The 21,158-nt window shown below is 46.1% G+C and overlaps 1 protein-coding gene across 1 annotated transcript in view; it reads right to left on the bottom strand.

The window, feature by feature from the left end:
- Window positions 1-1,283: 1,283 nt before the first annotated feature.
- Window positions 1,284-21,158, bottom strand: part of LOC119175437 (uncharacterized) — a 39,600-nt gene continuing 19,725 nt past the window's right edge. The window contains exons 2-3 of the mRNA XM_075881232.1: window positions 12,374-12,684; window positions 1,284-1,799 (exon numbers count right to left, since the gene is read on the bottom strand). Of these exons, the coding sequence (XP_075737347.1) occupies window positions 1,706-1,799; window positions 12,374-12,660 (381 nt within the window). The 5' untranslated portion in view covers window positions 12,661-12,684 and the 3' untranslated portion in view covers window positions 1,284-1,705. The remainder of the gene's footprint in view (window positions 1,800-12,373; window positions 12,685-21,158) is intronic.

Consider the following 21,158-nt stretch of genomic DNA (forward strand, 5'->3'; position numbering starts at 1 on the left):
TTGTAGTAATTCGTAAGTTACATCTGAACGAAAAAATATATTACATTGTTTATGATGATTTTGCAGAAAAACATAAAATTACTTCATGCACAAAGCCACAGAGGTTGCGTATTGTTGTGTAACTTCTTTCAGCTTCAATTTTTATGAAATCATCAATATTTTAGTTCAGATTCTTTCCAACTTGTTGCAGATCACACATACAAAGTGTCATTGAAATCGATTGAATACTTATGAGAAATGGTACATTGAAGATGTAAAGTTCATAAAAAAACGCAATTTGAGATAAATGAAGTTTTACGTGCGCATAGTGCTTACGCCACAGGGCACGCGGTGCACATCGGCGCGGCATTTAAACCGAATGGAGTGGCCGCTCGACGTCAGACTTCCACAGGTTTGGTCCTTAAAGTGCATTGGATTGTTTCGTGTGAAAATTGCAAATTAAATTTTTGGATTCAATATCAAAACATTTTATATTTGTATATTTATTACATTGGATCATGCTAAACATGCCAACATAAAGTGTCACTCAAGCTTTACATCACGAGAAATGTAACCACCAGTATTTTTTTTTCGGCAGTTGATTTTATTATAAAATGGGTAAGGAAGAGGAAAAAAGAACGGAAGGCAGGAAGGTTAACCAATCGCGCATCTGGTTTGCTATCCTACACCGGGGGAAGGGGGAATGAGTGATTAAAATACAGGGAGATAGAAAGAAGAGAGCATACAAAAAACACTGCTGCGCTCTGTGGTAGTGAACTCAGGATGTCGGCCACATCATGTTGCACTGTAGATAGTTGAGTAATAGTGCTTACGGAAGACTTGCAAGTACTAGAGACAGACTATCGAGCACTTGTTGCACGGGCTTACGGTATGGTGACTTGGGCTTGCCGATGAACATGCGAAGTGAATCTAGGAGGGACCGAAGAACTATGAAGACTGTTCTGTCTTCAGACAACTAGACAGTCGCTTATTCAGTGTTCGCTGTTACCAAGGTGCCGTGTGACTCAGCACGTCGCTGCGACTTCCGCAACGAAGGTCAAGCTGCGTCACATGTGTCCACGTCTCTCTTGGTTTCGTCGTTTACGCCGGCTGTCACCCATCCGTGGGACTGTGGATTCAGAAATGTAGGCCAATTAGAATCCGCACCAACCGTGAAGGGTCCGCTTGACGATGAAGTCAGTAAATCCCGGCATTCGAGGGTAATGTACACAATGTGTCAGTAGCCTTATTACGAGTCGGTATGATATTATAATGACGTATTTATTAAAATATGATATCCAGACTGGTGTTGAAAAACATTTTATTTACTTTGCACAACTGCACGCGCATGACGTGATAAAAATTGAAACTAGGAACCGGTATTAGCGCAGTCAAACTGATCGCATGCTAGGATAGCATTCATTGGAAACTTATCGCAAGCATCGCTTCGATTTCTTCGGCAGCCTATCGCAACACATTAACTCTGCTGGGCATCCAGCTTGTTCTATGCTGACTTCACACATGCATACGTATGTTTGTGTACACTGCCGATGAAATCGATGAAATTGTCATAGCAATTCTAACAATCTGAAAGCTGCTTGTTCTCGTTAGAAATAGCGTTCACAGACACTTGAGTCACATGTACACTTCGGAATCCCTGATGCGGTTTTTAGTCAAGTGCTCAGTGAGTCGGTGTTCTCCGCAGAGGTCATCACAGTTCGGGGCTTCACCACGAGCCATCGTATCCCCCGTAGCCGCTGTGGTATCCGAAGCCGTGGTAGCCGAAATAATGGTGATGGTCCGTATGCAGATGGTGAACGCTGCGTGTTTCAACAATGTTTCACGATGACGTCATATGAACTTAACTTACAAAAGGGCATGACATTCACACCTGTCAAATGCTTTCACATAGATTGAGGAACACATTTCAATAGCCTTGTGCTTACTTGTTTGCTCGCATTTTTTGAAAATTGCAAACTTCCGCCGGAGGGGAATGGGTAACACGAGTTCTGGGAATAGTATCACAGTGCGTGCAGGCGGGGACAGACATCCTCCACTGAAGTTAATGTAATCTGATGACGTATAACTCGAACAAGTAAGGAAGCATGGATATACCACACTTACCACGCCCAGAAAGATTCCGTCAATGCAAAGTTTAAACACACACGGAGTCGTTAAAGACTCGCCGCCGTGGTCAAATGGTTATAGTGTTCGACTGCTCACCCGAAGGTCGCGCCATTGAATCCCAGTCGTCGCAGCCATATTTTCAATAGACGCCAAAATGCTTGAAAGCGGTTTTCTTAAATTCAAGCCTTGCACGTTAAATGACTCCAGGTGGTCGAAACAACCGTAGCCCTCCACTACGGCGTCCCTCACAATAATATCATGGTTTTGGGACGTTAACCCCCAACAATTATTAGTCATCAAAGCAACATTAGTGATAAATTTGTTTATTTATACACGCTGCCTATCATCTTCAGTGTATTAGCATACACCACTTTTGTTACAATACAAAAGAAAATACCACTAGATGTGTTAATAATAATAATAATAATAATAATAATAATAATAATAATAATAATAATAATAATAATAATAATAATAATAATAATGCAATGGCGTTATTATGCTTAATTGCATTCTACCTGTGCAAAGAGAGCAAACAATGAATTATTGATCTCCCGACTAAGGTATTTCCTTCTTATAAAAAGAAAGAAAATAAGAGAAATCAGGGCAGTTCGACAAGCCGCAGCGTCACCATCGGCTTCGTCGACAAAAATGTTGGCGTCAAGACTATGCTTTTAATAAACAAAAATGCGCTAATTAATGAAAGAAAACATAAACAGAAACATTTTTTCGTGATGAAGATTTGTGTACTCAACAAAATAAATGTTAAGCATGACCCCACTTTTGCTGGTGAATTAAGTAGCACATCCAAAAATGCTATCAGGATTGCTGCAGTAGAAAGATATGTAAAGCAAAAAAGAGGCTACTTACGAAGCATGAAGAGTATTTGAAGCAGTGGTATTAGTATCCTATGAAACACAAGTACATGTTAACAAGAGAGGGGAAAAAAGTAAAACAGAAAACTTAGAAACATATAGTACTTTTAAAAGGTAATGTCGTGCGTACTTTTCTGAAACATACAAGAATTTTTTTTTGTAAGGCGGGGGGAGGGTAGGACGTTGAGGAGTCCGACATTGTGTGGTAAATATTATTACGTGAGGTATTTCAAGTGCAAGCTTCTTGATGATATAATTTGTCCCTATAGTCTGTCTGGCATATAATAGTATGAGCTTGTGATGTATATCTAAAAAAGTAAGCAGGTGTAATCTTCCTAGGTCTAGAACTGCCAAGTTTGGTAATACTATATCTTCTCTCCTGTGTGAGCCACTTGAGCACCTGCCACGCCACCCACCTAAATGACCTTTTCTTAATCAAATAGAACATTCTCTTTAAGTAAAGATTTAAGCTTTGGAACCGGGGCAAGTTTGATCAAGTAGAATTACCCATCAATTTCCGCAGCATGTTCGTGGTTTTCCCCAGAAGAAAGCGGCTCAGTATCCTAAGCTCTCACTTCTATCTAGATGATGTGTCCCTAAAACAGTCAGCAAACGAATACGAAACTCCGAGACAAAATTCAGAGAAGTAATGTGTAGTCATATGTCTTACGGTGAAAATATTCAACACATGGTCTCGTTCGACGACAATAAGATGAATGCTGAAACCTAGAAATGTTCATTGAAGCTTATAAAAGCCATATTCACATATATAGTGTATGAAAGAGGTGCGCGTGGCTAAAAATATCGGATTTCCTTGTCTAATCAATTGAGCAAAAATTTAATAGAGATAGGAAAAGGAAGGCTGCAGGTTAACCAGTCTTCCTTGGCGCATAAAAAGGCTTGTTGATGTGCAAATAAACTCAGTTGTAAGTCAGCGCTCATCTGTGTTCGGTGTATCTCCTTTCTCTTTGTCAATTTCGCACTGTTAACCAGTTATTAGCATCCGGTTTGCTACCCACCATTAGGGTGGGAAAATATGGGCAAGAAAGAGAGTGTATGAAAAAAGAAAAAAGAAGAAAAAGCTCATACACACAGGATAAAAAAGTAGCAAGGATGTTGTGTTTAGAGTAGTTAAGAGAGACCGGTCGATTGCAAGAAGCGCAGAAAAGGGTGCACGCAAGCCTCCTGGTCTTTCCATTGTAAAATGTTCCTGTTCGTTAAAACTGGGCCGCGGAGCGGGTACGCAGTATGCCTGATGCTGGACCAAAACAACGTTAAGTATCTGAGTGAGTTGCACACGCAATCACTTTGTTAAGAGCTTGTGATCACATTTTGAATTTAGATGAAACTCCACACTCTTAGGTTAGTATGTTTCGGGTCATCCTTGTAAAGAACATTGACCAGCCTTTACACATTGTACTCTATTTGCAAATGAGTTCTGTGGAAGCCCGCTGGCAATTGCTAGATTCCTGGTTAGCTCAATTGGCAGAGTGACCGCCCCGGATAGGTGTTGGTCCCGGGTTCGAACACCGGACCAGGACAAATTTTTCGGCAACTAAGAGGTTTTTCTTTACAAGAAATCCGTTCGGATTTTCTTGTGGCTTCGTGCCACGTATGGATGGTTGCCTGCTTTCCCTTCCTTAACTGTACTATATTTTTGTTATGAATATTAAATTGATTGATTGATATATCTTTTAGTTGCTCTCAGATGCCCTTTACCTCCGAGCATCATAGCCACTGCAAAGGCCTCCAGAAACTTGGACGAAATTAGACTATCACACCATTGGATTGTAGGCTGCATCATGCTTCAGAGATTTCAATACTAAACAAACGTGGCTGATCCCCCTTTCTAGAAATTTGTATAACACAAAAGTGAAACGTGTCTTCACAGTGGTAGTTGAGCGTTTATTGTGCATTGTTTTGCCACAAGGGCGGAGGAATGAATGCTATAGCAACAACTTCCAAAGTCACGCGAAGAACGGCAAGCAGCTCGAAACTTGCAGCGCGCTACTCAAGCAGAAAACACGCACGAAATGGGCCCACACAGGACGAGCACGAACTAGGAACTGTCCCAGCTCGCCACCTAAAGCGCGCTGTTCAAACAGAAAGAAATACGATAGTTATAGCGCGAGAACAAAACGACGACACAAAAACAAGAAGGACACGAAGGACAAGGTCCTTCTTGTCTCTGTGTCGTCGTTTTGTTCTCGCGCTATAACTATCGTCATGTCATACCAACTAGCCCAAGCTGTCACACTTCTAAGAAAGAAAGACAGATGAAACGAACGCACAAGTATACACCGGACAACAATCACAATCCTCACCTCGTGTGTGAGCAGCGTGCTTTTTTCGTAAATGCGGCCTGCGGCAGCGAGCGGAGTGACCTTTGTGTTATCCTGTATGACGAGTCTGATAAGTGCACAAGCTTGACCTTGCTGATAATACCTTGCTCCGTGGAAGTGGCGCTCATCGAAACACGACAGGCATGGAGAAAGGAAGCGACGACCTTCAGAGCGCGCCCTATACAAACTTGTCGCGCCATCTTGATACTGATGACGAAAATGCACTCAAGTTGCGAAGCTCTGAGCACCACCAAACGATATGTATACATATACATATAAATTGTATACATATAAATTGGCTTGCCGCTAACAGTCTCGACAACGTGCGCTCCGTGTCTTATAGTGGTTAGCGCCGCGCGCTGCGCATTGAGAGGTCATTGGTTCTACGCCCCGCAACAGAACTTTTCCTTCACGTTTTTCACTTTGGTATTTGGTAGTATATATTTTACAATGTGAAATTTGTGACGGAAATACGTCAGTGGACCCTGGCATAAAACATTTTCGTGTAACGCTTTCTTTCTAATCAATGAATCGCATATTTCGAAAGACTGATGGACGAATGGAAACCCTGCTGGAATATAATAAATAGCTCACCGTGAATATAGTCTTATAGAAGTGTCACTCCGGCTCAATGACTCAAGCAGCTGACTCGACGAGGCAGCCGATGTTTGGTTCTATGATTGACGGCAGTGGTGGACTCTTCGTTAACATACGAAGGTGGCGAAAATTGCCTTCGCGCCGTGCTTCCGTTCCGCAATGAACGAAACACATGATTTCACTGAAGTTGTCCCAAGGGAGTTTAGAAGGGATCGAATATTTTTACGGAGACACGCTAGAATTGAGGAAAATTTAGACCCACAGGAAAGTGGCATTTCAAAGCAAAGGTTCTGTAAGAGTTCAGGATGTGAACTGCATTTGATTGTGTGCTCATTGAACAGCGATCGAAGCCGGTGCACTGCGCACTTTGATAACTTTACAGAATGCCAAAACAGAAATTGCGAGCTAGCCTCGATTTCGCTCTCATCTCCCCCTACGTGCTCTATCACAATCTGAAGCAGTCTTAAATATAACCAACATTCAGTCAAGTACAAATATTTGTCGTCCTAACTAAAATTTATGGCAACGAGAAGGTCCGACTGGATAACCACCAAATGCTGGTCAGTTTGCGTCAAGCCTAACTGACCTCTAATGTGAATATTAATAAACGCGACTCACGAAACAAAAGTTATGGATTAATTTAACATACGTACATTACCATAATAATATTCGGGGTGTAATGCCCCAAAACCACCATATTGCCACGCTCCTTCCTCAAGTTTTATTATCACCCCGTTACGCTGTACACGATTTTCAGCGCAAACCGCGCCTACAGTATTCGAGAAGCTTCAGGGCTACCGTAGATCATTTTGCTGAGATTACGCCCACATCGTGAGCATTTCAGATCATTTTGGAGTGTACGTCACTGCTTGCGATAACGCTAGAATTTCCAATGACGAGTGTATAAATGCCATCACGCTTTGCCGCTTGTCAGTTGATCGACGACCGATGCTCAGTTCGCCGATATCAGTGCCAGTGTCTTGCTGTAATCTCAATTTCCTTTTTCGTGGCCACAAGTTCGGCTGAATAAAAAGTTTGATCTTCAACCCACTGTCAGTTCCCTTCGTCTTTGCCACGACCCCGTGACATCTGGTGGAGGTGCTTCCTGATCCATGTACTGCATGCTCCCTTCCAGCCGTTAACGAAGTCCACGTCGTAGAGAAGACACTGACGCCAATCACGAGCAGGTAGTAAGCCATAGGCAGCAAGGTCTACCACCGGAGTACGGTCGTTTAACCAACAAGACTCGCACGTCTACCATGATGACCACTGCTGCAACGATGGCTGCCGCTGCGCCACAGCCTGTGGCTATTGTGATGAGCCCACGCCGAGAGCTACCAAGCTTCGATGGAGCACCCAATGAAGACCCGGAAACCTGTTTCGAGACATACAACCAAGTCACCTTCTTAAACAGCTGGGACAACGAAGAAAAACTACACCGTGCATACTTCTACCTAGAAGATGCCGCAAAGACGTGGTTCGAGAACCGGGAGTCTACGCTGCGAAGCTGGGATGTATTTCGGACGACGTTTCTCCGCACGTTCATGAGCGTCGTCTGCAAGAAACGTGCTGCGACCATGTGTGCAACTCCCCAACGAGAATGTCCGAATCTTCGTCGAGGAGATGACCCGGTTGTTCCGCCACGCTGGCTTCGCCATGGCCGAGGACAAGGAGGTCCGACTCCTTATGTGAGGCCTTAAAGAAGAGTTGTTTGCGGGGCTTGTGCGCAACCCACTGAAGACGGTCGATGTGGTAGCCTCACCGAGGCTACCACAATCGAGAAGGCACTGGGAATGCGTACAAGGCAGTATGACCACCGCTCCTCAGCAGTGCACTACTCCGAGACTCATGCCCTCAGCAGCGACGACTTGCACGAGACAATCCGAGCAATTGTACGGGAAGAGCTGCGCAAGCTATTACTTTCGCCGCAGCCTCAAGTTAATTCGATCGCCAGCATTGGGCATGAAGAAGTTCGGCAATCGCTTGGAATGTCCGAAGCTCCGCAGTCTCAGCCGCAAGCGATGAGCTACGATGCTGCAACCCGACGCTACGCTCCCCCTTCACGTCCACGTCAAGAGGCCGCACCGTCGCAGTTTTGCCACCAGCCACTGCCGCCACCGACGCCATACCACCCATCCGCCAGTCAGCGCAACGCTCCGAAGAAAACCGACGTGTGGTGTGCCCCCGACCTCTCTGCTACCATTGCGAAAAAGCTGGCCAAACCTACTGCCGCTGCCAGTACCGTCAGATGGGACTGCGTGGTTTTGCCGTAGATGCGCCACGTCCACAGCGGACGGGGGGGGGGGGGGGTGGGGGGGAAGACCCCGCGACATCGCCGACTACCTTGCAGCCGCACAGTAGACACCCCGAGGATCTTCTCGTTCGCCATCACCTGGCTAGCTCAACCCGGTTGACCAATACCTCTTGATCAACCGCGAAATTTGCGTCGCAAGAGGAATAGCCAAGCTGCGAGGAGGAAACGCAAGAGGGATGCTCACGAACTTTAGCAATGAGTACAAGCACGTGAGCAAAGGCACGACGGTTGCCTACATCGAAGAGATACTGGAAGCCAACAAGGCTTTCGCCCTCACCGATACCGCCGAATCTACTGCGACGACTGAAACCCTTCAACCAGCATTCGACGTTAATCCGATCCTTTCGTCGCATAAACAAGAGCAGCTCGAAAATTCGCTCCTAAAATACAAGAGCTGCTTCTCGTCGTCATCAATAATTCCACAGACCCCTGTCGCGAAACATCGAATCGTAATAGAAAAAAATGCCAGGCCACTCCGTCAAAGTCCATACAGAGTTTCGACGTGAGAACGTGAGCCAAAAAAGAAACAAGTCGACGAAATGCTCTACGACGACATTATCTATCCTTCAAAAAGTCCATGGGAGTCAGCGGTCGTGTTAGTGAAGAAAAAGGATGGAACACTACTATGCTTCTGCGTTGACTATCGCTGACTCAACAAGATAACTAAGGACGCATACCCTCTCCCCCGAATACACGCTGCCCTTGATCGACTCCGCAGCACCAAATACTTTTCATCGATGGACCTCAAGACAGGCTATTGGCAAATCAATGTAGACGAGAGAGGCCCAGAAAAGACTGCGTTTATTACACCAGACGGCCTTTTCGAGTTCAAGGTCATGCCCTTCGGTCTTTGCTCAGCACCTGCGACTTTTCAACGCGTTATGGACACAGTGGTGGCAGGATTGAAGGGGCAGACTTGTCTCGTTTACTTGGACGACGTCGTCCTGTTTTCCTCAAGCTTCGATGAGCATCTTCGGCGCCTTGAAGCTGTGCTTCAAGCCATGATGACTTCCGGACTCACCCTGAAGCCATAATAGTGCCGCTTCGCGTACGAGGAACTTTTGTTCTTGGGCCACGTGATAAGCAAGTCCGGAGTAAGACCTGATCCGCAGAAGACAGCCGCCATCGCTTCATTTCCGCCGCCCGCCGACGAGGAGGCCGTGCGTCGATTTCTCGGCCTGTGCACCTATTACAGGCGCTTTGTCGAAAACTTTGCCCGCATCGCCGAGCCACTCACTAAACTGACGAGGACTGACGTCGAGTTCAAGTGGGAAACCCTACAGGAGAAAGCATTTGGGGAACTAAAACGATGCCTGCAGATGCCTCGGATACTCGCACATTTTGACGAAAACGCCGAAACAGAAGTGCACACTGAGGCAAGCAGCGTAGGACTCGGCGCCGCCCGCCCCGCTGCGGTGGTCTAGTGGCTAAGGTACTCGGCTGCTGACCCGCAGGTCGCGGGTTTGAATCCTGGCTGCGGCGGCTGAGTTTCCGATGGAGGCGGAAATGTCGTAGGCCCGTGTGCTCAGACTTGGGTGCACGTTAAAGAACCCCAGGTGGTCAAAATTTCCGAAGCCCTCCACTACGGCGTCTCTCATAATCATATGGTGGTTTTGGGACGTTAAACCGCACAAATCAATCAATCAATTGGCGCCGTCCTTGTGCAGAGAACTGATGGACTGGAAATGGTTATTAGAGACGCTAGCTGGTCGCTATCTAAGGCAGAAAGCAATTATTCCACAACAGAAAAAGAGTGCCTTGCCATCATCTGGGTGACGCTAAAGTTTCATCCTTACCTCTACGCCAGGCCCTTCAAAGTTGTGAGCGACCACCACGCCTTGTGTTGGCAAGCTAACTTGAAGGACCCCTCAGGTCGCCTTGCCATATGGAGCCTGAGACTTCAAGAATACGACATTGCCGTCATTTACCAGTCCGGCAGAAAACACTCCGATGCCGACTGCCTGTCGCGAGCCCCCGTCGACCCACCACTGCCCGAAAACCTGAATGACGACTGCTTCTTGGGAACGATAACTGCCGATGATTTTGCTGAACGCCAGCGGGCTGACCTGGAACTTGGGAGCCTAATCGATTACCTCGAGAGCAGGACCTCCGTTGTTCCGAAGGTATTCAAACGGGCACTTACGTCGTTTTCGCTGCGAAACGGTCTTCCTCAAAAGAAGAACTTCTCGCCGCTTCGAGTCAAGTACCTTCTTGTAGTACCTTCAGCTCTGCGGCCAGAACTCCTCCATGCCCTGCATGATGATCCAACGGCAGGACACCTTGGTGTTTCCCGCACGCTCACGAGGATACAAGAAAGGTACTACTGGCCGCGCCTTGCCGCCGACGTCGCTCATTACGTGTACGAGGACATGCCGAGACAGTCAGCGACGCAAGACACTGCCGACAAGGCCAGCAGGCTTTCTTCAGCCGATGGAACCACCTCGCCGACCGTTCCAACAAATCAGGATGGACCTACTGGGGCAGTGTCCAACGTCGAATTCGGGAAACGAATGGATCGTCGTAGCTGCTGACTACCTCACCCACTACGCAGAAACAAGGCCCTACACAAAGGTAGCGCCAAAGAGGTATATAGCCAAGTTCTTCGTTGAGAACATCGTCCTTCGTCGTGGCGCCATAGGTTGTCATCACCAATAGAGGTACTACCTTTACTGCTGATTTGACTCAAGTGATCTTGAGACATAGCCTTACAAGCCACCGCCGCATGACCGCCTACCACCCACCGACAAATTGTCTCACCGAGCGGCTAAACAAGATAATCGCCGACATGCTGACCATTTACGCGGAACACAAGACGTGGGACGCCATCCTTTCGTACGTGACCTTCGCATACAACACGGCCTTGCAAGAGATGACGCAGATGCAACCGTACCTGTTGATCTACGGAATGAACTCGGTAACGACGCTCGACACAATGCTGCTTAACGTCGCTGATGAAGAAAACCTCGACGTCACCCTCTATCTTTAGCGCGCTGACGAAGCTCGTCAACTCGCCCGCCTGCGCATCACGAATCAGCAGACGACCGACCGCCGCTGTTACAATCTTCGGTGACGCTTCGTGGAATACCAGCCCGGTGAACATGTTTGGGTATGGATGCCGATACACCGACGTGGACTCAGTGAAAAACTTTTGCGACGGTACTTCGGACCATACAGGGTAGTACGACGCCCCGGCCCACTCGACTACCAGGTTGTCCCCGACGACATTACGAACTCTCAACGGCGCCGATCGCGACCTAAAGTCGTCCATGTCGCGCGCCTAAAGCCATTTCGTGAACTGCGTTAACGAACTGAAAGAGTTTATTTTATTGCTGTTATTATTATTGCTGTATTGTACTTATTATTTGTACTTTATTACATTATTATTGCACTTTCATTTTTTGTTAAAGCATCGGGACGATGCCTTTTTCAGAGGGGGGCAATGCCACGCTCCTTCCTCAAGTTTTCTTATCACTCCGTTACGCTGTACACGATTCTCAGCGCAAACCACGCCAACAATATTCGAGAAGCTTCAGGGCTGCCGTAGATCATTTTATTGAGATTACGCCCACGTCGAGAGCATTTCAGATTGTTCTGGATTCTACGTCACGGCTAGCGATAACGCCAGAATGTTCGATGGCGAGTGTATAAATGCCAACACGCTTCGCCACTTGGCAGTTCATCGACGACCGACGCTCAGTTCGCCGATATTTGTGCCAGTGTCTCGCTGTAATCTCAATTTCCTTTATCGTGGCTACAAGTTCGGCGGAATAAACAGTTTGATCTTCGACCCACCGCCTGCTCCCTTCGTCGTTATCACGACCCCGTGACGATATGATTATGAGAGACGCCGTAGTGGAAGGCTCTGGAAAGCTTGACCACCGGGGGTTATTTAGCGTGCACCTGAATCTAAGCACACGGGCCTCAAGCATATTCGCCACCATCGAAAATCCGGCCACCACGGTTGGCATTCGATCTAGCGACCTGCGGGTGAGCAGTCCAGTACCATAAGCACTAGACCACGAGTATACGCACAATCAAGTGCCATATGGCATAGACATGATAACTTTTGTTCGTTATGACGTGACTGTAATGCATCCGTGATGACTTCAGTACAAGTGATGGATACACGTGATACTAACTGTACTTGTACTGGAACCGGCACCGGAACGGCGTATGGTACGTGGTGCTCGTAGTGGTGATCATGGTGATGCCCATAATTGTGGTTGTAGAGACCATGAAAGCCATGCAGCAGGCCTAGGCCACCCAAGAAGTGTCCGCCGGCGCCGATTCCGTAGGCGCCAGCCAGCGCAGCAACCTTGTGCAACTTCGTGGCCTTGCACGTGGGGACCGCAGTGAGCAGCGCGAGCAGCAGCAACAGCGGCATCGGTACGCGACGCCGGCGGCTCGAGGAACGGCTAGCGCTCATCTTCAAGAAGCTTCTGCGGAAGGGCTGCGAATGGAAAGGTACACACATTTTAAAGCGTTTCTCCGTGTGTCCGTGGCACTGTGCCATTCGCGAATCGGAACAAGGCCCGTGCTGGGCTAATGTTCTGAACAAAATTAGACAGTTTTGCACTGTGCCAAGCCTGAAAAAACAGCGTAGCTGGGCGACCTTTCTTAGTATAACAGCCAAGCATATAGCCAAGAGATAGCCCGTAAAACTTCGGTATAAATACGTTAGCATAGAGAGGGGCAATTAATCCTGGGAAAGCCAAGTTAGGCTCTCTCTCACTATTTATTTATCTCGCTTTGGTTCTTTTTTTATCTCCTTTTATTCTTGTCTCTGTGTTTTTTTATCTCCTATTTTCGATAATTTCACGTTCTCTCGCCCGTAGTAACGCTGTCATATGGTTCCCATAAATGCTTGTCGTGTTATAGCATGCCTGGATAGTCGAGTTGTTACAACGCTTCCTTTACGATTAAAGGTACTCGGATTTGAATCCCACCTCGCGAAGAAATTTTTTTGTCTCGCTAAACTCTCCTCCTCCTGCTGCCTCCTCCCCCCCTCCCAGACGAGTTGCGTTCGGCGAGGTTTTTCTGCGCACAACAAACGTTCTAACCTCCCTTCGGCTTGAACACTTTCGCTGTTAAACAAACTTCTCTGACGTAGCGCTGCCCCTGATTAGACATCACTGTGATGATAGCCCTGTAATCTCACCTATTGCTATATCTTGAATAGCGAGTGCCACAACACAGACCAACGGGGAAATGCTACCCACAAAACATCAGGGAATGCGTACCCTATATCTAAAAGAGGTGATATGAATACGGGCCCGTAGCTCGTCTTTGCTGGAAAACGTTGATTTGGGTGAGCTGGTTCATACAATGCAATGTTTTGAGTCATATCATGACTCGGAACGCAACTGGTCTAAACGCGAGCCAATAAGAAAACGTCAAGTAGAAGCATTGATACTAAGGGCTTGTACGAACAGGTAGCGTATGAAAACGACATGGTGAACGCCAGCCGCCCGCATTCCCGGTTTGTGCTCTTGAAATGCCCGTATGTGGCAGCCTATCACGACAATGAACATGGTGTTTTAAGGTGACTGGTGAGTTACAAATAGCTTTCACTGATTATAAATGCTCTCAAATTTCGGCTCGCGAACAATGCATAATTATCATTGTTTTTTTAATTAGTGCATGAGCCAATGTATGGTGCTTTATTACCATATTTTGAGGAATGGAGATTAGCGCCGCCGTGGTGGTCTAGTGTCTAAGGTACTCGGCTGCTTACCCGCAGGTCGCGCGATTAAATCCCAGCACCGCCAGCTGTATTTTCGATAGAGGCGAAAATGCTGTAGGCCCGTGTGCTCAGATTGGTGTGCACGTTAAAAAACCGCAGGTGGTCGAAGTTTCCGGAGCCCTCCACTACGGCGTCTCTCATAATCATATAGTGGTTTTGGGACGTTAAACCCCACATGTAAATCACTTAAATCAGCAATGGAGATTAATATTTATAGTATCTGGGGATTTATCTCCTAGAACCTTACAATTATGTGGCACCCCGTAGTGAATGACTTCTGAAATTTCGACCATGTGGTGCTCTTTAACGGGCACTGGCACAGCACAGTACGTGGGCCACGAGCGTTCGGCCTCCAACGAAAGCGACCCCCGCGTTCAGCAACGCAGATTGACAGATATATCTTAGAAGGACCTCTCGTTAAGCCAGTTGGTGCATGTCTTATCGTAAAATATGCGCGCGAAGATCGGACGAACACAGGAAAAACGAAGTTGACAGGAAGTGTGCAAACTATCGGCTGGTTCATTCGTTTTTGAAACAGCTTACATAAGGTACTTCAAGCGTCACAGGGAAATGTGTTAAGCAAGATTCATGCACACCTCATGTCAAGCAAATCCTGCGCAGGAAATTTCCTTTTGTCTTATATGGATTGACCGGAGTGCTACTTACGCAATAATCACCCTTCTCTTTAATGATAAAAGCTTTCATGAGTTCCCGCGCCACTTTCGTGCTGCTCTTTCCTAAAATCTTTATCTTTTTTTTTTTGAGCGAAGGCTTGCACGTGGAGCACGCATACCAAATGAGCGGGCTGGTGGTGGTGGTGGTGGTGGTGGTGGTGGTGGTGGTGGTGGTGGTGGTGGTGGTGGTGGTGGTGGTGAAAAACTTTATTCGTAATAAGGCCAAAAAGGCCTATATAATATATATTATTCGTCATAAGGCCTATATAAAAAATAAAGAGCAGTGTTGTGGGCGGCTTTCCGGCTGCCGGTTGTGCCGTCCAGGCAGTGCCTAGCCGCGACGTCCTCCGCCCGAGTCACCAGCCGAAGTTGCAGGTCTGGTCTGGTGCTGGACAAAGCAGCCTCCCACTGTTGTGGACTTCTGAGGTGCCAAGAGGCAGAGGACAAGTGTGCCGGACAGGAGTAAAATATGTGCTCATAGTTGGCGATTGAGCTGCCACACAAGCGGCAGGCCGGCGAGTACGTTCCGGGGATGCGCTCCTTGTCTACTTACAACTGACAAGGCGTGCTTCTTGGCGCGCTCATTAACGCGGCGCCCGTTTGTCCCACGTAGGACCTTCCACATTTTAGCGGCATCTCATATACCGTTTTCGGGGCGCATTTGACGATGCTTGATTCCACAACTATTGCGTATGGATTCCTTTGCACCTATCCTAGAGCATAATCCGGAAAGGTTTCTAGGTGCCGTAAAGACCACATGAACGCCATGTCTATTTGCCACTTTTTTTATATTATGGTCAACCTTGTGCATATACGGCGCAAAAATGGGCTTCTTACACAGCAGGTATTCGGTACATGCCACCACGTTTTCCTTCATTGTTGATCTTCTGAAGAAGACTGTCAGCCACTGCTGGGGACATGCGTCCACTAAAGGCCTGCTAACTTAATTATCAAAACTGTCGTGCCGTGCACGCGGACACAATTTAGTTGTCGCGGAATGAAGGCATAAACTAGCAACCCTTTTCACAATATTTGATTGCACAGAAACAAATGGCGTAAGCCCTTTCTGCGTTCGTGGTGCATATTTTTTGCAGCATGCAGGCCCGCTGGACTCCGATTTGCAAGGTAACATGTAAAAGTTACGACGAACCATTGGAAGAGATCTCATGTATCTCATGTGCAAATTTTAAACCTCTCTCATGAAGCCACGAGAGGCTTAGAGTACTGCTGACTGAGTTCATGCAGGGCACGTGGCTCTGTCGGGATAAAAGAATTAACAAAAATTAAAGTGATGCATTTTAGAATAAATGGGAACTTAGAACTTCGGATACGTCGACGTTTTTTTTTTTCAATACTGTTATCCCGACAAAGCGGTTGAAGGCGTCGTTCCCGGGGGGCGATTACGCTATTGCATTCTATTCTTGGAAGGTGAACCACAACCATCCTCCAACATTTTCAGTGCGATAGCGTTAAAGAAGAGCTTGTTTCGCAGAAATTCCAGCGTCACTGGTTGTGAGCAAAATATTGAGCATTTTTGTGTGACCACAAAATGGATAAAGATGGAAATGAAAAAAATCCTGGGTGCCAGTGGGGGTCGAACCCAGATTGTTCGGGTCCGACTGAGGATGGAACCCGGGTCGTTTGCGTAGCAAGTACAAGTTCCACCAGAGAGCCATGGCTCTTTTTTTTTTTTCTTCACTTCTGGTTGAACTTCACACAAGGGGGGACAAGATCAATATATTACAATACACAACAAGCATGAAAGAACAATTACTTTCTTTAAAACACTGTCTTGCTAGTCTCCTGTTAGGATCGCCGTGAAACCCAGCCATTCGAGAACACCATATACTCTGCAAAAAAGTCATCGTGTATAAATCAAAAGGTAATCCATCATCATTCTCAATTGCAAAATACCTAATTTCGGGAGCGGTGAACGGAAATTCTTCTTTAATTGTCCTCTGTGAAACATCCGCAAAGTATACCTCTTCCCAACAGTGTATGAAAACGTGGTAAATTGTTTCTGGTTGGTTACAAATTTGATAGGCATATAAAAACCATGGCATATAAAAACCACGTTGCTCTAGGAAGGCTCTTAGAGGAAGTGTTCCGGTGTCTAATTTAAAAGGAAACGTTTTCTTTTTTTAATTTGGAGCTACCTGCATTATTTTAACTTGTTTAAGCACAATCTCACCCTTACATGCTGTGTATAGCACTCTGTACATGGGGAGCACAGTGTGACACAAATCTTCGTAACGTTTTTTTTTTTCTCCTTTCCAACAGACCACAGGTAGTCGGTCGAAAAACGGGCACACAAAAACCACACGCTGACCACAACTTTCTTCGTGTAGCCTTGCACTGCCCTTATGAAAATGAATTTTGAGTCTAATGTGCAGCTAATGCACACCTAATGAGTCACTAGATTGACATTAGACCTGCAAAGCCTAATGTCTCTTAGCATCAGGTGTGAAATAGAGACTAAGATGACAACATGCGCCAGGATTTCTGATGATCAAAGTACGCAGACTTTCCACTGCGTGTCCTAATGTCAAAACACATCACAATGAAAAAAATTTTCGTTAATCTTTTAGAGCCAACAAAAACTCAATTTCTTACTACTATATATAATAATCGCGAGAATTCTAGATCCCAAAACCACTATATGATAATAAAGAACGCCGTAGCAGAGTGCTTCAGAAATTTCGACGATTTGTGATTTCTTAACGTGCCCCTAAGTCTAATTCAATTGCTGATCTCGACATTCACGTACATGTTGTCTTTCGGAAATGTAAAACACTAAACAGTTTGTATTCCCATAGATTTTTCGACCATATTTCAGTAAATATAACATCGACATGAAGGGAATGTCTTCGTACACATGCTTAATTGTAAATCAGCTAGACCATTAGAGCAACAAATAATAATAATAATAATAATAATAATAATAATAATAATAATAATAATAATAATAATAATAATAATAATCTAGGGTCTCTTATGCATGAATTCACGTAAGACAACTCGAAGGCGATAGCCATCTCTTTCTTTTTTCCAATCAGTTGATGTGTTCATCCTGCCGCCCTTCGAAAACTTTCTGCAACTAATGTGGTTATGCATTGCCTCCACGGTTATAATGACACCGTTTTGCGTAGCCAATCAGCCAGCCTGCAGCCTTTGGACAAGCTATGATGGGATTGTGTGCGATGTAATGACTTTATCATGTGGCGCTATAATGACACGTCATCTCGTGGTGATTACTTTTTGCATGCATCCATCGTTCCGTATACATTGCAGGATGCGAGACGCTGCCAACGGTCAAATTTTACATTTAATGAGGCATCCAAGGCTTGCGATTTGATTAGTAATCAATGATTTATTATGTACTTATTCATGTAGCACGCCCAGAAACAATTATAAGGTTGTACATGTGCATCTCAAAAACAACAATAACAATTATTATTATTATTATTACTATTATTATTATTATTATTGATGATGATGATGGGATATTCATGCCAGAAGCGCGATGTGGAGGCAAACTTTACTGGGGCATTCAGGGGTGCTTTCCACCACCTTGCGCGCATAAATTTTGAATATGTATTTAAATCTAACAAGCATAGCGTCGATCGCTTACGCTGAAGCGGTATCCCAAACAGTTGCATAGACGAGCCAATTTGCCATTTGCATGGAGGGGGATGGTTCCATAAGCCGATCAGAGGACACCGATGATTGATTGATTTGTGGGGTTTAACGTCCCAAAACCACGTTATGATTACGAGAGACGCCGTAGTGGAGGGCTCCGGAAATTTCGACCACCTGGGGTTCTTTAACCAAATCTGAGCACACGGGCCTACAACATTTCCGCCTCCATCGAAAATGAAGCCGCCGCTGCCGGGATTCGATCCCGCGACCTGCGGGTTTGCAGCCGAGTACCTTAGCCTCTAGACTACCATGGTGGGGCTCAGTGGACACCGAGGGCAGCACAGGAGATAAACTGATCGTATCGTTTTAGTGAGCATATGAAAGCGTATTTAAATATCAGTCATACTTTTACAACAAAAATATGGCTGGGAGCGGCAGCTGCCAAATGTGTGCCCCCCTCCCAGCCACTGGTAGGTGGCGGAGAGCGAAGGCGTGATGGAGAGGAAGAGGGAAGTTTTAATGCGCATTCATGCCTCTCACTCCGCCACTATTTTGCTGTCACAACGCTAGCTGTCACGTAGACACAGCGGCGTAGATTAAAAAAAAACAAGGGAGGGTAAGGAAAGGAATCCCTCGTTGATCTCGGGGAATGGCGAGGGGGGGGGGGAGCACGCGAATAGTCATTTTGCTCTATGTATACCACGCCAAAAAAAAAAAAATCACCCGAAAGGCGCGGGGAGGGGGGAGGGCAGAAAGGGGTAACGGACTCAGTGTGCCAACCCCTAGCTACGCCATCACAGAACACCACTGCGTAGAGACTTAGAGGAACGGACACCCGGTCAGATACCTTTCTTCTCTGTAGAGCAGGAATGCATGCCATTCATTCTTTTCTGCACACGAACAAAGCCGCTGCTGCAAAAGCATTGCCCTCGAGATCTGTACTTATTGGCATTATGTTGCAGAGACTCAGAGACGGCCAGTGCTGTTGACATGAGTTGTGAAACCTTTTTTTTTCTTTATGCAAAACAAAATACAAAAAACTACATAAATACTCATATTGCAAACTCATAATCAAGAAGGCTTCATTTGCCTTGAAAAGTTATAAATACACTTTATTGTTATTTTTAAAATATTTATATAATAACTTGTTAGTTCTGCCACTTGCATACTTATTTTAGTTAAGCTTGTAAATTAGTAGTTGCAACAGGCCTCGTTGTACTGCGGGCTCATCACCAGCTTCACGCAAAAACATGTGCAGCAAGTCCGCGGTTACATAATTGCCGTGTTGATAGATATTGCGTGAATTGTATACTGATCCTCCTTTGGAATTCGTCTACATGATAGTTTCCGCGTGTCGGGAAGTTCTGCTGCTTTGATCGAGTGGCGGTCGATGACTCGCGTACGTTGCCTGCTCCAGCCACATCGGACGCGCGCCTTCGTGTTCGCTCTGAAAAGTGATTTCTTCCTCCATTTATCGATTACTCGTGTTGTTCGCGTGATTCAATGTCGAGTGTGCTTCCGAATACAATGCTCGACCCCTGGTGTGACAAGCAGTGACTGATGTTATGCGAGAGCGTGAGCTTTTTGACGGGCGACTGAAGAGTGCACAGCCTATGCCAAAACTTCGGTAAGTTGAAGAAAGTCGCTGAACTACGTAACTGGGTTACTTCATTGCGTGACAAATGGTATGCAGGAAGTGATGGCCCGGCCAGCTTGTTGGCACAGCGGGGATGACGACCCAGAGACCCGATAGGCAGGTATGTTTTGAGGTGGCTTATTTTATATCACCGTAAGAAACAGTCGCTGTGTGCGTTGGTTGCATGTTTTAGATTCGCGTTGCGCTACGTGAGCTATCGTTAGGTCATGCAAGCCTCTTGTCGTGCTGTCATTCCTTGGCTGTTTACTGCACGTGATTATCCTTTGATCGCTTGTAGCCCTGTAGAAGTGTCTGCTTTTAAGCCCAAACCACATAAGCGCGAAAATGCACGCGACAGCGACGAGCGACGCTATGAGCGACGAAACAGGGCGTTCGCGCGACGTGTCGCGTGCTCGTTTTCGCGCGATCGCTCGGTTCTCCAGATTTGGAAACCGTCGCTCATCGCCCGGAAGTGCTGGGCTCAAGCAGCCAATAGCGAAAAACCGGAAAAAGACAAAGACTACGTAGGTGCACGTAACCCTGCCCGAGTTACGTATGCGCAACAAGAAATAACGCAATGTTTATTACGCATGTGCATATAAAAAGTGCTTCAATGCAATAATAAACACTTTCCGTTTTATTACACAACAATATATCTTATTTTTAAATTTCATACCGCTCGCTACGCGGTTTTCTTGGAACGAGTTGACGGCCTCATGCCAGCAACAGTGGAATTCGCTCGCCGAAGCCGTCGCGTGAATGAGGTTTGCCTGCGCTAGCGACTGATCGCGCGACGACGATCTACGTCGCGTCGCTCGTCGCTGTCGCGTGCATTTTCGCGCTTATGTGGTTTGGGCTTTAAACATACTGGTGTCGCGAGAGCAGTTCACGTTCACCCAACTCGATAGTTTGTGCGTTTTTACACGCAAAACAATCGCACGACTGGGCACGTAGATAGAAAAACGCACAGCCTTGTCAAACACACACGAATGATGTTTTCGTGGCTGCGCTCCAAATCCTTGTGCCAGAAATCCATGCAATTTCTCTATGGTTAGAATTTCACCCTAGCTGCCTCATAAATATTTCAAGGGAGCTAAATTGAAGTATACGTATTTCAGTAATCTACACTACTTGCTGAAACTAAGAGTACACTCCTACCGCTGCATTGAAGATATGTTGATATCGAGTGTTAGTAGAAGAATATGAGAATTCAATTTAGTTAATTAAGCTAA

Source organism: Rhipicephalus microplus, chromosome X, assembly GCF_043290135.1.
Source record: "Rhipicephalus microplus isolate Deutch F79 chromosome X, USDA_Rmic, whole genome shotgun sequence".
NCBI lineage: Eukaryota > Metazoa > Arthropoda > Arachnida > Ixodida > Ixodidae > Rhipicephalus > Rhipicephalus microplus.